General features: G+C 51.9%; 1 protein-coding gene across 4 annotated transcripts in view; it reads left to right on the top strand.

Annotated features, from left to right (window-relative positions):
* Positions 1 to 15,032, top strand: part of MIDEAS (mitotic deacetylase associated SANT domain protein) — a 71,931-nt gene that overhangs the window by 38,500 nt on the left and 18,399 nt on the right. For all 4 annotated transcript variants that reach the window (XM_035260976.3, XM_054240166.2, XM_035260975.3 and 1 more), the window contains exons 2-3: positions 7,482 to 9,176; positions 11,063 to 11,362. In XM_035260976.3, coding sequence (XP_035116867.2) covers positions 7,722 to 9,176; positions 11,063 to 11,362 — 1,755 coding nt within the window. In that variant the 5' untranslated portion in view covers positions 7,482 to 7,721. The remainder of the gene's footprint in view (positions 1 to 7,481; positions 9,177 to 11,062; positions 11,363 to 15,032) is intronic.

The raw sequence follows: 15,032 nt of genomic DNA, 5'->3' as shown, positions 1-15,032 counted from the left end.
CCCACCCCACCAGACCCATGAACCAGTCTCTCAGGGTGGTTTTATTGCACACACTGAGGTTTAAGAACTACTGCTTGACTCCACACAGACGGGCATTGACTCAGTGACAGAGAGAAACCTGGTTTGGGGGCAGGAGGCTTAGATTTGAATCTTGACTCCTTAGTCGTGAGCTCTGTGAACTGGGACAAGTTACTTTCAGAGCCAGCCTTTCCTTATTTCTCAGTTAGGAATAAGTGGTTATGCAGATAAGCAGTACTCTCTCATATTTGGCATGCAGCTAGTCCTGGTAGCTGCTGTTCCGCATGGCACTTGCTTTTTAAAAAGGTGTTTATTTGGTCCCTGGATGTAGATCTCTTCCCACCACAGGCTCTTAAGCTCCTCAAAGGCAGGAACCAGTGAGTGGCAGCTCCTGGACCAGACATCTGCTGGTTACCTGACAAGCAGTCACTGCCCTCTCCCTTGGATCATGCTGTCTCCAGGCCCTGCTGCTTAGGCTCTGTGCAGGAACAGAAGGGAATTGAAGAAGCATTATGGGATAGTGGTATAAGAGCATGAAGATTCAGAAGGGGTGACAACAGTATGTGCTGGAGAGCTAGCTGGAGGAGATAGACCTTGAGAGAAACAGATTGTAAGAGTGGAGGCAGGGCTTCTAGGTAGAAGGAACAGCTCTAGGGGAGGCTCAAATTCAGGGAGGTCCTGCAGGGTCCCCAGAGGTCGATTAACTCTAACCCCTGCACGGGCTGCCTTGCATTATAATTAACATGTGTTTCTGTATCTCTCTCTCCCCAGCGGCCTGGAAGCTCTGGGAGGGTAGGGACTATGCCTTGTCTCTGTGTCTCCCTGAGCGTGGCTTGCAGCAAGTGCTCAGCAAATGCTTGTGGAGTGGATGAAGGGGCAGCAGGCCGACCTGCAGGGCTGCAGCAGGGAGGGTGTGTGGTAGGGGAGTGGGTTGGGCAGGACCATGTCAAGGGAGGCCCCTGTGAGTAGTCTCATCTGTGTCTTGGACCAAGGCAGTCTGGCACCGGGGTGCTCAGGCACAGATTTCAGAGAGCCCTGCCCTAGCCTTGCTGGGAAGCCAGGCCTTTCCAGAAGGGGAGCGAGGAGTTGGAGCAGCCTCCAGTGGTGGGAGCTGTGTAGGGCCTAGGGAGGGTTGTGGGGAGGCAGACCAGGGACCCCAGTGGTCCCAGGAGGCCCTCACCAGAGGTTTAGTCTCTTGAGGACCTGGCTGCAGAAACAGCTGCTGAGTCTCCTGCAGAGGAAGCCTAAACCTGCCTGCTTCCTCCCTGGGTCCTGTTGGAAGAGGTTTTCCTGGGCTCCTGTTGGAAGATGTTTTCCTGGGCTGCCTGTGATTCATGGCCTTTGCTTAGGAGGAAGGCAGACAGTCCCTTCATTGCAGGCAAAAGCTGAGCCTGGAGGCTTAATCCTTTTCCGGCTTTGCTCATGACTGTTTTTTCTCCATATTAGCAGCCCAACACCTACCCCCTCCTTGCAAAGCCGCCTTGCTATCCCAGCTTCCCATGGACACCCTGTGGGCATTTGCGGGGCTGTGGGGGAGGGAAGCAATCAAGGCAGAAGCCTGGACAGAGCCCTGAGAGTGCCTCAAAAGGCCTTAAAGGATTCTTCTTACACATATCCCTTTAAAAGCATCTCATTGTTGGCATTTTTACTGTGAAAGCTCAAACTGCAGGTAGCTTGAACCCTGGCCAAGCTTCTGATCCAGAGCAGCCTGATGTCTGAGACCCCTGGGACTCGTGACTTTCTGGCCTGTTGGCCTGGGCTCTGCATTTCAGAGCTGACGTTCAGTCCAGAGAAATGATGGTCCAAGGACTCTCTGGATTGGGAATGGGCTGACCATAGGGCCTCGTGCTTGCTCTCTTGTGCTCCCAGGGAAAATAACACTTGTGGGAGTCAGGTCTACATCTGTTGTATCAGAGCCTCCTTCCTTATTGGTTTGTAAACCCCCAATAGGGCTTATGTGCCCCATGGCTTACAGAAATGGGGTACACTGGCCTGTGCGTGAAGTCCCAGTTGGTGGGGTGCATGTGCCATTGTAGATGGGGTCCAGAGGGAAGGTTTGTCTAGGGGCCTGGGCGACTCTAGCTGCCTAAGATGACACTTCCAGGTCACTTACCTAGTCTGGCTGTATGTGGAGACCCCAGAATGTCTGAGAGAGCTTTTCAGGATGTGAGCCCAGATGAAGAGGCCAGATGGGCCATGCTGTGCTCCCCTGGGCGGGGGGAGGTGCTTGTTATGGCTCCCTGGCATCCTGGCCAGACCTTAGTATCTTGAGACCCAGCCATTTCAGGGCATGAGGTAAACAGACCCATAGGCTTATGTCCCTGGCCACGGTCTAGGTGGGGGTGGAAGCCTGGAAAAGTGGGGTGGAGGGCAACAGTGGAGCAGGCACTTTTCCAGTTGGTCTACATGTAGTGTGGGGCAGCAGGTGACAGTCAAGGGGTTTATGGGCCAGCAGGGAAAAGGACTTGTGTTCCACATAAGTGGAGAGGGACTAGGGCCAGAGGTGGGGTGGGTCCCAGGCTGGGCCTTTTCACTTCATCCCAGCATCTTGAGGAGCTCTATGTGCATCAGAGAGCCCAGAAGTCAGGAGCAGGCAGGAGCCTAGGGCAGGAATGCTGGCTGTGAGTGTCGCCTCTGCCCAGGCATGGTTCTGACTCACTTTGGGTGCAGTCTTGAATGAGCATCCTGACAGGCAGATACAAACCAAGTGCAAGGTACAACGGTCTGCCAACCCTGCCCCGTGGAGCCTGCTGTCTGCGGGGGATGACGAAGCAGGCACCTGGGATTGAGTGTGCCATGCACAGTGTGTTAGGGGCTTGTAGTTCAGCTCCTGTCTCAGCTCTAGGGTCAGGGAAGGTTTCCCGGTGGAAGCAGTGTCCGCAATCTGAAAGATTAATAGGACCTGGCCAGATGAAAAGAGTGAGAAGATGTCCTAGGAAGGGGTACAGCCTGATCAAGGACCTGGAAACAAAGCAAGAAGAGCACGTTGGAAGCCCTGGCTCAAGCATGGACTGTCAAGAGAGGTGGCGGGAGCCAAGGTCTGTAGGGACTTGTGGACAGGGCAGGGAGTTTAGACTTTGTCCTAAGACAGCTCAGAGACCTGACTCACTTGGAGACTCAGGGCCTTGTTTGAGCCTGTCTTGCCCTTGGGTGACAGACATATAACCTTTGACTCCCCTCTTCCTAGTGCTGAGCTTGTGAGGCCAGGGGTGGCCCAGGCCAAAAGAGTGGGAGCTTGGAGCATTAGCCTCCAAGGGCAGGGGCCCTCAGGTCAACTCTCACCCCCAGGTCAGAGCTGAGCCCCTGCAGCTGCTGAGATCAAGTTAGCATCTCCTCCCTGGCCCTTGTGACCTTGACTCACAACAGTCTTGCTTCTCAAATGGACACTCTGATTGCCCCAAGTGGACTGGTGAGTGTCCTTGGCACTCCCGTGGCCACTGCTTGGCCCCTTGCCCTGCGGTGCTAGCTCACTGGCTTCTCCTGGGGTCGGCCAGCCAGTGTGCGGTGTGCAGCTGGGCTGCTAATGGCACTTGGGGAGCAGTATGTATTTGAACTGACATCCTGGAAGAGGTGGTGTCACCATCACCACTGAACGCCGAAAGGCCTTTCTAGCATCTTCCCTCATGTATCTGCAAAACAAAGATGTGGGGTCAGCACTGTTTTGTTTTCTTGGTGCACACTGCTTTCTTATACAGAGTGAAAGTGCTTCTTACCATAGAACTTCCTGCTAGGTTCCAGGCCTCGATCTTGACCGTTGCCTTCTCTTTGGCCCATGGGTACCTGTGGGTCTGGTCAAGGATTGGTTGCAGCAGAGAGGAGCCTGGAGGAAGGGAAAAGTGAATAGAGCGTGACAGACAGTCAAACAGACTGACAGGGCAGGTTGCAGTGTCTGGGGCCACGTGGTGACTGTGGGTTTCCTTTGCAGTGTTCCTGCATCCGTTGTCAGAGGCCCTGCAGCTGGTCCCAGGGCTGAGCTGCTGGCAGGAGTTCCTCATTACATGCTCTTCCCTGCAACTTCGGGGACTAGGCCCATAGGTCAGCAGTCTTTGGAGGTGTTGTCCTTCCTCTTCCTCACTGTGAGGAAGGGCAGTTTGACTTCTACCTTAGGGACAGGGCAGTAGGGGTAGGGTAGAAGAAATGGGAGGAAGTGGCATAGTCCTGACCCTGAGTTATAGGCTAGGAGGAGCCCATGGGGTCTGAGAACTGGAGGCACCAAAAGCAGCAACTTAGCCCAGGGTGGGGTTGCAGGAGCTGTGGAGTTCAGGCCCAGAGCGGGAGCTAGAGTGGGTAGTGTAGGAGGAAGTGTTTTAGGCCTCCCTGCAGGTACACCTCACACATCTGCTGACCCCTCTGTGGTGAGACCCTTCCCCGCCCTCCCTTCCTGTAGGGTCGAGGGTCTTAGCTGTATTTGGGGAAAATGGGAGAGAGCACCTGCCAAAGGTTCAGGCAGCGGGTAAGGGGCTTCCCAGTGCCAATGAGAAGGGATATCTTTGTCTAGAAAATCCTTGCTTGGAGGTGGCATGGAGTGTGCTGTGGAAGGGAAGTTTATGAAGAGGGGTCTGGGGTCTTAGTGGCATGTCTTGGGGATAAGGAAGAAGAGCTTGATCTTAGAGTTAGACAGACCTAAGTTCTAGTCCTGGCTTGCCTCATAATGACTGTGTGACCATAGGCAACTTACATAGCCCCTCTGAGCTTCATCCAACTAACCTGTAAATACCTGCAACACCTACCTTATAAGGCCATGGTGGGAATTTAAAGGATGCAGAGCATGTACAACCTGCCTGGCACAGGTACACCATCACCATCACCATCATCATTGCTCCTGTGACTACTTAGTGCCCTGCTGCCTAGATGTCCCCCTCTAGCCTTCCTCCCACGTTGCCAGTATCTTCCACTCTTCTCTCACCCCCAACTGATGACCTTTCTTCTCTGAGGTTCCAGGCCTGAGTGTCCATGCCCCGGCATCCTTAGCTCCTCAGTGAGGGTAACAGAGAGGCCTCTGCAGCAGGAAGTTTCTGGAGTGATTCAGCCTTCCCCATACCAGTTCCCTTTATTTCTTCAAAGCAAGTCTCAGCTTCAGAGGCTGCTGTGGTGTCCTGAATGATGGCACTCCTTCATTCAGGGTGCAGGGTGAGAGTGGGAGGCTGGCCAGCTAAGCCCAGCTCTGCCAGGCCTAACCATACAGCTGAGGGTAAGCCCCTGTAAAACCTGCATCTGGCCTCTGGCCCCTGCCCTCTGCCCTGGGCAGAAGCAGGCTAGTCCTGGAGCTGTGGGCTCCACCCTTTCTCCTCCTGTGAGAGGCACTGGAACAGCCATCCCCATGGAGGGGGCGCAACCCTCTATCATATTCACACTGGCACGTGCATCCAGACCTGCCTGCCACGTGGACCTTCCCTTGCTCCAGACCTCAAGCCCGTGCTGTGGCTCACAAGGCTACAGGGCTGTGACAGAGGGAGGTGTGAGTGTGTGTGAGCGGCCATCAAAGGGGCTCGCAGCCCCCTGGAGGCACGTGGGCCTGCCAGGCTGGCGCACATTCTTCCTTCCTCTGTCTTGCTTCCGCAGACACGCAATTCTAGTTCTGTGGGCTTGATGTTCCCTCGGAGAGGCGGAGCCAGACGGTCCCACCCTGCAGCTTCACGGGGGTGCCCAGGGTGATTTTGGGTCCCTGCTCTGAATTAGGTTGGCTGTCAGGGAAAGTGAGTTTAAAAGCAAGAGAAAGATTATTTTTCTGGCCCCCAGCTCTCCAGTTCTTGTCTAAATCACCCCACTCGCCCTCTTGCTGGGGGTCAGGGTAACTTGGATGCGCTCCTAGTCTCTGTGCCTCTCCCTCCCTCTGGTTTCATATATGAGAAGACAAAGGCTGCACGTGAGGAGGGTCTTTCTAACTCTCTTCAAGGCCTGGGAGCTGAGGAAGGAAATGGAGGAGGAAGTTACTCCCTTTCTGGGTGCTGGGTGAAAGTGAAAGATAGGGAGGGGGCCTCTGTGAGTCACGCAGGCGGGCAGGAGGCAGGCAGGCTCCGGGAGTGTAGGGGCTGGGGAGCTGCGGAAGCCTGCAGTGGAGTGATAGGCTGGGAGGGGCATTCCCGGTGCTGGGGGCAGGCCGCACTGGGTGTAGTCGGGACTCTGTGCCCGCCCAGCCCTGCCCTCTGCTGTTCCCGGCAGGTTTCCTGGGAGCTGCTGGGGTTGCTAACAATGATCTGGAGCATCTAGGGCCTGAGATTTCCCCTTCTGAGCTGCCCGAGCAGTCTTCCCCTGTTCCCTGGTACCAGAATTTTACTGGGAAAAGAGGTGGGCCATGTAGCTCCCACCTCCCCGCCCCCCAACTTCCCAGGAAAAAAACAAAACCTAATCAGCACTCTGAGGGAAGAAAAAGTCTTTAAAAATACATGCAAGCAGCTATGTAAGTTGTAAAATACGGGTCTAGATTCTGTTGTATAGCAACCGTTTTAAAAAATCAAGTTACAAAACTAAAACAGAAAAACTGTGTACTTTAGTCATGACAGTATCATGGAGAAACCTTCTGGAACTGAGTTCTAGCAATCTGCACCCTCTATGATCTGAGTTATACTATTTGCCAGGGACTCTTCAGCAGTGGAAGGGGCTGGGGTCGGGCAAGGGCGGGATCAGCTGCTGACCAGCTCTTGGCCTGGATCCTGCCCCGAGCCTGCCAGGGTTGCAAAACAGGTTCTGTGCAAGTTTGGGGAAGACTCTGGCAGCCAGAGCCCCACCCAGTAGCTCTTCCCAGAGTGGGGCTTGGACTGCACACACCCTCCTGGGGCCTTACCTGCAGGCCTCTGTGTAATGGATGGTGAGTCTGACCCAGGGCCCTGGACTCTTACAAGGGCCTGGTGGGACTTCCAACCCTGGGGCTGCACAGGAGGAGTGGCCATGTCAGGAATGACCCTGTCCTCTACACTTCCCAATCCTGAGATGTGCTCGGAGTGTCAGAGGAGGCACTGGCTGGACAAAGATCCTTCTGGGTCTGGTGGGAGGCTCCTGCATAGACAGATGTGTGCCAGGAGGACCAGGCCTGGCCACCCAGGGGCTGGGTCCTGGGTTAAGAGGAGAGGGGAACCCAGTGTGGCTTTTGCTGCCCCTTTCTCAGCTGGGCTGGAGGGGCTTGGGCTGGATGTCAGCTCCACTTGTCCCTTAGAATGTGCCTTTATGCAGTGCACAAATAACACAGCCAGATGCAGGCAGTCCTGGAGCCGAACCAGGAGGGTGAGGTGGTGGAACAAGAGAGTCACAGTGCCCTGGGAGGTGCAGGTGATTCTCCTGCCCTCCTGGCAGCTCCCCTGCAGGTCCTGGCTCCTGCCTCACCAATGCGACTCTGTGACTTTGGGCCTGTCCCTGTGGGTGGTGGGACCGAAGGCCCTTGGAGGCCCCTTTTCTTATACTTGTGCTGACATTCGGGGCATCTTGGGAGGCTGTGGCTGACACTATCCCTGCCCTTCCCTCTGCAGGCACCAGGACTTTGTGGAGCATCATGAACTGAGAAGAGTAGCTGAGCCCCAGAGCCTCTCTGGAAGAGGAAGGAAGAGCCGGCAGTTCTTTATCCCAGTGCCCGACCACATTGTCCAGCGTCTTCCTCTGCCCCTGCTCTGCCCTCCCTGGCCCCTGGACTAGCTTCCAGCAGGACATTTCCCCAGGGGATGGGCAACTGGTGAAGTGGATCTCACTGCCAGGGCTCAGTTGGCCACATCATGAACCTCCAGGCCCAGCCCAAGGCTCAGAACAAGCGAAAGCGTTCCCTCTTCAGCAGCCAGGAACCAGCTCCCAAGGAGCAGCCCCCTCCTCTGCAGCCCCCCCAGCAGTCCATCAGAGTGAAGGAGGAGCAGTACGTCGGACATGAGGGCCCAGGAGGGGCAGCCTCTACCTCTCAGCCTGTGGAACTGCCCCCTCCCAGTAGCCTGGCCCTGCTGAACTCTGTGGTATATGGGCCTGAGCGGACCTCAGCAGCCATGCTGTCCCAGCAGGTGGCCTCAGTAAAGTGGCCCAACTCTGTGATGGCTCCAGGGCGGGGCCCAGAGCGCGGAGGAGGTGGGAGTGTCAGTGACGGCAGCTGGCAGCAGCAGCCAGGCCAGCCTCCACCCCATTCAACATGGAACTGCCACAGTCTGTCCCTCTACAGTGCACCCAAGGGGAGCCCTCATCCTGGAGTGGGAGTCCCGACTTACTATAACCACCCCGAGGCACTGAAGCGGGAGAAAGCAGGGGGCCCACAGCTGGACCGCTATGGAAATGTGCGGCCAATGATGCCACAGAAGGTGCAGCTGGAGGTAGGGCGGCCCCAGGCACCCCTGAATTCTTTCCATGTAGCCAAGAAACCCCCAAACCAGTCGCTGCCCCTGCAACCCTTCCAGCTGGCATTCGGCCACCAGGTGAACCGGCAGGTCTTCCGGCAGGGCCCACCGCCCCCAAACCCAGTGGCTGCCTTCCCCCCACAGAAGCAGCAGCAACAGCAGCAGCAGCAGCAGCAACAGCAGCAGCAGCAGGCGGCCCTACCCCAGATGCCACTCTTTGAGAACTTCTACCCCATGCAGCAGCCACCCTCACAGCAACCCCAGGACTTTGGCCTGCAGCCGGCTGGGCCACTAGGACAATCCCACCTGGCTCACCACAGCATGGCACCCTACCCCTTCCCCCCAAACCCTGATATGAACCCAGAACTGCGCAAGGCCCTCCTGCAGGAGTCAGCCCCACAGCCGGCGCTACCTCAGGTCCAGATCCCCTTCCCTCGCCGCTCCCGCCGCCTCTCTAAGGAGGGTATCCTGCCTCCCACTGCCCTGGATGGGGCTGGCACCCAACCTGGGCAGGAGCCCACTGGCAACCTATTCCTACATCACTGGCCCCTGCAGCAGCCACCACCTGGTGCCCTGGGGCAGCCCCATCCTGAAGCACTGGGATTCCCGCTGGAGCTGAGGGAGTCGCAGTTATTGCCTGATGGGGAGAGACTAGCACCCAATGGCCGGGAGCGAGAGGCTGCTGCCATGGGCATTGAGGAGGGCATGAGGGCAGTGAGCACAGGGGACTGTGGGCAGGTGCTAAGGGGTGGCGTGATCCAGAGCACGCGACGGAGGCGCCGGGCGTCCCAGGAGGCCAATTTGCTGACCCTGGCCCAGAAGGCGGTGGAGCTGGCCTCGCTGCAAAACGCAAAGGTGAGAGTGGCATGGGGTGGAGCCAGACCTGGCAGAGGACATCAGGCTGATAGGTGGGAGGCTGCAGGATTTGATTCTTGCTAGGGGCAGCCAGACTTTGCCCTAGCCAACTGCCTGTGGGGAAATAGTACAAAGACCACCCTTCAGCTTGCCGCATGGTTCTTGCTTACTTTCTTTCGAAGAAATATTTTTTGAATAATTAGATACTATTTCATGTGCCACCCACTGCGCAGGCCAAACAAAACCCATCTGTAAGCCACCTATGGCAGGAGATGGCCATCTGGGGACCCTTGCTCTAGGCTAGGGTGGAAGGGTCTGGAAGAAGGCAGGCTGTGGAGAGTGTGTATGTATGTATGTATGTATGTATGTATGTATGTATGTATGTATGTATGTATTGAGATGGAGTCTCACTCTGTCACTCAGGCTAGAGTGCTGTGGTGCAATCTCAGCTCACTGCAGCCTCCGCCTCCCAGGTTCAAGTGATTCGTCCACCTCAGCCTCCCCAGTAGCTGGGATTACAGGCACTTGCCAGCACGTCTGACATATTTTTGTATTTTTAGTACAGACTGGGTTTTGCCATGTTGGCCAGGCTGGTCTCAAACTCCTGATCTCAGATGATCCACCCGCCTCAGCCTCCTAAAGTGCTGGGATTATAGGTGTGAGCCACTGCGCCCAGCCTCACACTGTTCTCTTCTATAGAAAGTGCTTCTGACCAGGTGTGGTGGCTCACGCCTGTAATCCTAGCACTTTGGGAGGCCAAGGTGGGCAGATCACCTAAGGGCAGGAGTTCAAGATCAGCCTGGCCAACATGGTGAAACCCCGTCTTTACTAAAAATAGAAAAATTAGCTGGGCATGGTGGTACACACCTGCAATTCTAGCTATTGGTGAGGCTGAGTCACAAGAATCACTTGAACTTGAGAGGCGGAGGTTGCAGTGAGCCGAGATCCTGGCACTGCACCCCAGCCTGGGCAAAAGAGCAAGACTTCATCTCAAAATAAACCAAAGTGCTTCTCACCATAAAACTTCCTGGAAGCCTGCCTGGTCCCAGGTCTTGGTATTGACTGTTGACTTCTTGGCCCAGAGGTACCTATGGGTCTGGTCAAGGATTGGAGGGTATTTAGAAATGTGGTGGGAAGCTGGGCTCAGTGATTCACACCTGTAATCCTGACACTTTGGGAAGCCAAGGCGGTTGGATCACTTGAGATCAGGAGTTCAAGACTAATGTGGCCAACATGGCAAAACCCCATCTCTACAAAAAAATACAAAAATTAGCCAGGTGTGGTGGTATATACCTGTAATCCCAGCTACTGGGGAGGCTGAGGTGGGAGAATCGTTTGAACCCGGGAGGCAGAGGTTGCAGTGAGCCAAGATCGCACCACTGTACTCCAGCCTGGGTGACAGAGTGAGACCCTGTCTCTAAAAAAAAAAAAAAAATTGTTGGAGAAAAGGTGGTCAGGGAAAAGCCAAGTTGTGAGATCATTGGGAGCTGCTGACTAAGTGGGAATGAGGGCCCTATATCAAAGCAGAATTTATCTTTTATTTGTTTGTTTATATATTTATTTATTGAGACAGGGTATCACTGTCACCCAGGCTGGAGTGCAGTGGTATAATCTTGGCTCATTGCAGCCTCAACTTCCCAGGCTCAGGCAATCCTCCCACCTCAGCCTCCTGAGTAGCTGGGGCGTTTGCCACCACACCCAAGTAATTTTGTTTTATTTTCTGTAGAGACCGAGTCTCACTATGTTGCCTAGGCTGGTCTTGAGTTTGTGGCTTCAAGCGATCCTTTTGCCTTGTCCTCCCAAAGTGCAGGTATTATAGGCATGAGCCACTCCGCCTGGCTATGGCTTTATCTTTTAAACTGCACTTCTATTCCTGTCTTCTCCAGGATGTCAGTGGCTCTGAAGAGAAGCGGAGAAGTGTATTCGCTTCAACTACCAAGTGTGAGGTGGAGTTTTCTGAGCCTGCCTTAGCCACCAAGCGAGCACGAGAAGACAGCGGGATGGTACCCCTCATCATCCCAGTGTCTGTGCCTGTGCGGACTGTGGACCCAACTGAGGCAGCTCAGGCTGGAAGTATTGATGAGGATGGGCAGGGTCCTGACCAGAACTCCACTGAGCACAAGCCATCGGTCATTGTCACCCGCAGGCGGTCTACCCGAATTCCTGGGACAGATGCTGCAGCTCAGGTATGAGAGGCACCCCTTCTAAACACCTCCAGCACCTGAGTGCCCCTGGGGCCTAGGACCCTATGGGGAAAGGAGAACATGGCAATGTAGGAACGTATCAGGGAGCCTGTGGAGATACTGTTTTTATTTTCCAAACCAAATTTCTAGATAAATGTCCAGAAGGGACATTTGGGGATGTCCCCCATCCTCATGGGGGATAAGACAGTTTTCTACTTGACATTGAAACTGCCTGGGAAATTCTTTGATGTTTACATTTCTTTTTTCAGGTCAGCAAATTTTGATTGAGCCTGTGCTGGGTGCTGGGAATTAGAGATGTTTGCTTGTACTGTTAGTACTGAGATCTTGACATCTCCTTCTAAGATTGAGACTTTGCTTTTTCTTTAGGTTCTGTCATCATTTGTTTTATACATTTTGATGCAATGTTATTAGGCACTCATTTAGAACTGGATTAGATACTTTATGAAATTTCTTTTTATCATAGTCTTTTTGCCTTTTATTCTTATTCTTATTTTATTTTTTTTGAGAAGGAGTTTTGCTCTTGTCCCCCAGGCTGGAGTGCAATGGTGAGATCTCAGCTTACTGCAACCTTCCGGGTTTAAGCAGTTCTCCTGCCTCAGCCTCCCGAGTAGCTGGGATTACAGGCATGGGCCACCGTGCCAGGCCAGTTCTTATTTTATATTAGTAAAGTTATGGGATACAAGTGTGATTTTTGTAACACACATTGATTGTGTAGTGGTGAAGTCAGGGCTGTCAGGATATCCATATCTGTTCCCCAAATAATGCACATTCTACCTATTAAGTAATTTCTCATCATCCACCCCTTTTGCCTTTTAAAGTCAGCTTTGTCTGATATCTTGCTTTCTTTTGGTTAGAATCTGCAGGATGCATCTTTTCCCATCCATTTATTGTCATATTTTCTGTATCCTTCTCCTTAAGTGTATCTTTCAAGTGGCATACATTGGGATTTGTTATTATCCAATCTTTTAGAGCAGTAATACAGTTTATGTCATTCTTTCTATTTATTTATTTAAAAATTAACATAAAGTCTGGGCACGATGGCTCATGCCTGTCATCCCAGCACTTTGGGAAGCCAAGACTGGTGGATCACTTGAGGCCAGGAGCTCAAGACCAGCCTGGCCAACATGGCAAAACCCTGTCTGTACAAAAATAAAATACAATAAAAGTAACATAACAGAGTACATGGCATACAACATGATGTTCTGATATAATCAAGCTAATTAACGTATTCATTACCTCAAATACTTTTTTGTGGTGAGAACATTTAAAATCTGCTCTCAGCAATTTTGAAGTATGTGATACACTGTTACTAATGATAGTCATCATGTTATACAATAGATTTCCTGAACTTACTCTTTTTTCGTAACTGAAATTATGTATCCTTTGACCAGTATCTCCCCAACCCTCGCCCCATCCCCTAACCCCTGGTAACCACCATTCTACTTTATGCTTCTTTGAATTCAGTTTTTTAAGATTCCACTGATACAGTTTACATTTAATGGAATTACTTAAATACTTAGGTTAAAAGTTGCCATCTGCTGTAGCTGTTTCCCATCTTGCCTTTCCTGTGTTTGCCTTTGGATTTATTTGATTTGTTATCCCATTTCCCCATTTTGTTGATTTATTAGTTATATCCTTGCATATTGCTCTTTAAATTATTACCCCAGCATTCTTCTTACCATTCAAGAGAACTAAGCCCTACAGAAAGGGATTTTAGCAACTATTTCCACAATCATCTAAAGGACGGGACATAGCTAGTACCATTTTAAAATGCATAGGAGGCCAGGTGCAGTAGCCGATGCCTGTAATCCCAGCAGTTTGGGAGGCCAAGGCAGGAGGATCACTTGAGCCCAGGAGTTTGAGACCAGCCTGGGCAACACAAGGAGACCCCATCTCTACCAAAAAAAAAAAAAGTTATCTGGGTATGGTGGTACACACCTGTAGTCCCAGCTTCTCAAGAGGCTGAGGTCAGAGGATCCCTTGAGCCCAACAGGCCAAGGTGGTAGGGAGCTGTGATTGTGCCATTGCACTTCAGCCTAGGTGACAAAAGGAGACCCTTTTTCAAAACAAAACAAAAGCCAAAAAAAAAAAAATTAAAAAACCCAAACCCTATTAAATGCATAGGAGAGAATTTCACTTATTATATATAGTGAATGCCTTATGGCATTAGGACTTAGTTCTTTGGTTGAGAAAGGCTGCTAGATGTTAAAACATGCATCCTTGGCTTTTTGAAATCTGTTAGTACTTTTAGCTCTTCCTGGACAACGCACAGTTCTTGTTTTTTGTTGTTGTTGTTTTTTGTGGGGGTAGTTTGACATGAAGTCTCACTCTGTTGCGCAGGCTGGAGTACAGTGGTGTGATTTCAGTTCACTGCAGCCTCCGCCTCCTGGGTTCAAGTGATTCTTCCACCTCAGCCTTGTGAGTAGCTGGGACTACAGGTGCAGGCCACCATGCTCGACTAATTTTTTTGTATTTTTAGTAGAGTTAGGGTTTCACCATGTTGGCCAGGCTGGTCTGGAACGCCTAACATCAGGTGATACACCTGCCTTACCCTCCCAAAGTGCTGGGATTACAGGTGTGAGCCCCTGCACCTGGCCTGGACAATGCAAAGTTCTTACAACACTTGAATGTCATTTTCCACCAATACCTAACTTTTAGCATTATCAACATGCATTTTCATTCTGTCTTTATTTTAACATCAGCAGGTCATTATAACATTGTTTTGTTTGTTATTTATTCTAGATTTACCCCAATACTTATCCTTTTTGTTGCTTTCATGTCTTCTCATATCTCCAACTGTCATCCCTTAGCATTTCTTTTAGTATATCTGAAGTGAGGAATTTTATTAGTCTTGGATTATCTGAAAATACTTTTTTCTTTTTCTTTTGAGATCAGAGTTTCGCTTTGTTGCCCAAGCTGGAGTGCAGTGGCACGATTTTGGCTCACAACAGCCTTGATCTCCCAGGTTCAAGCGATTCTCCCACCTCTGCTTCCCAAGTAGCTGGGACTACAGGCGTGTGCCACCATGCCCCACTAATTTTTGTATTTTTAGTAGAGATGGGGTTTTACTATGTTGGCCAGGCTGGTCTCAAACTCCTGAACTCAGGTGATCTGCCCACTTCAGCATTCCAAAATGCTGGGATTACAGGCGTGAGCCATCGCACCTGACCCGAATTACTTTATTTATATAGAGATAGGATCTCACTGCAAAGTTCAGGCTGCAGTGCAGTGGCACAATATTGGCTCGGTGCAACCTATGTCTCCCAGGTTCAAGCAAGTCTTGTGCCTCAGCCTCCTGAGTAGCTGGGGTTACAGGCACCTGCCACCATGCCTGGCAGATTTTTGTATTTTTATTAGAGATAGGGTTTTGCCATGTTGGCCGGACTGGTCGCCAACTCCTGGCCTCAAGTGATCTGCCTGCCTTGACCTCCCAAAGTGCTGAGATTACAGGTGTGAGCCACTACACCTGGCCCTGAATTACTTTAATCAGAGGTTGAAATGAGATTATTTGAAGCCAGGCTTTATTCCATGTAGGGACTAGTCTATTTCTGATTCACCTTTATTCTGGATGAAGAGTGAAGACAAGCCCTTTTTGGAGGCCCAATCCAAAGCCTGGGGTTTACCAAGCTCTCCTTCCTTGGCAAGCCCTAAA

The sequence above is a fragment of the Callithrix jacchus genome, chromosome 8, assembly GCF_049354715.1.
Source record: "Callithrix jacchus isolate 240 chromosome 8, calJac240_pri, whole genome shotgun sequence".
Lineage (NCBI taxonomy): Eukaryota > Metazoa > Chordata > Mammalia > Primates > Cebidae > Callithrix > Callithrix jacchus.
The sequence above is the reverse complement of the archived record's forward strand: the minus strand, read 5'-3'. Positions and strand labels throughout refer to the sequence as shown.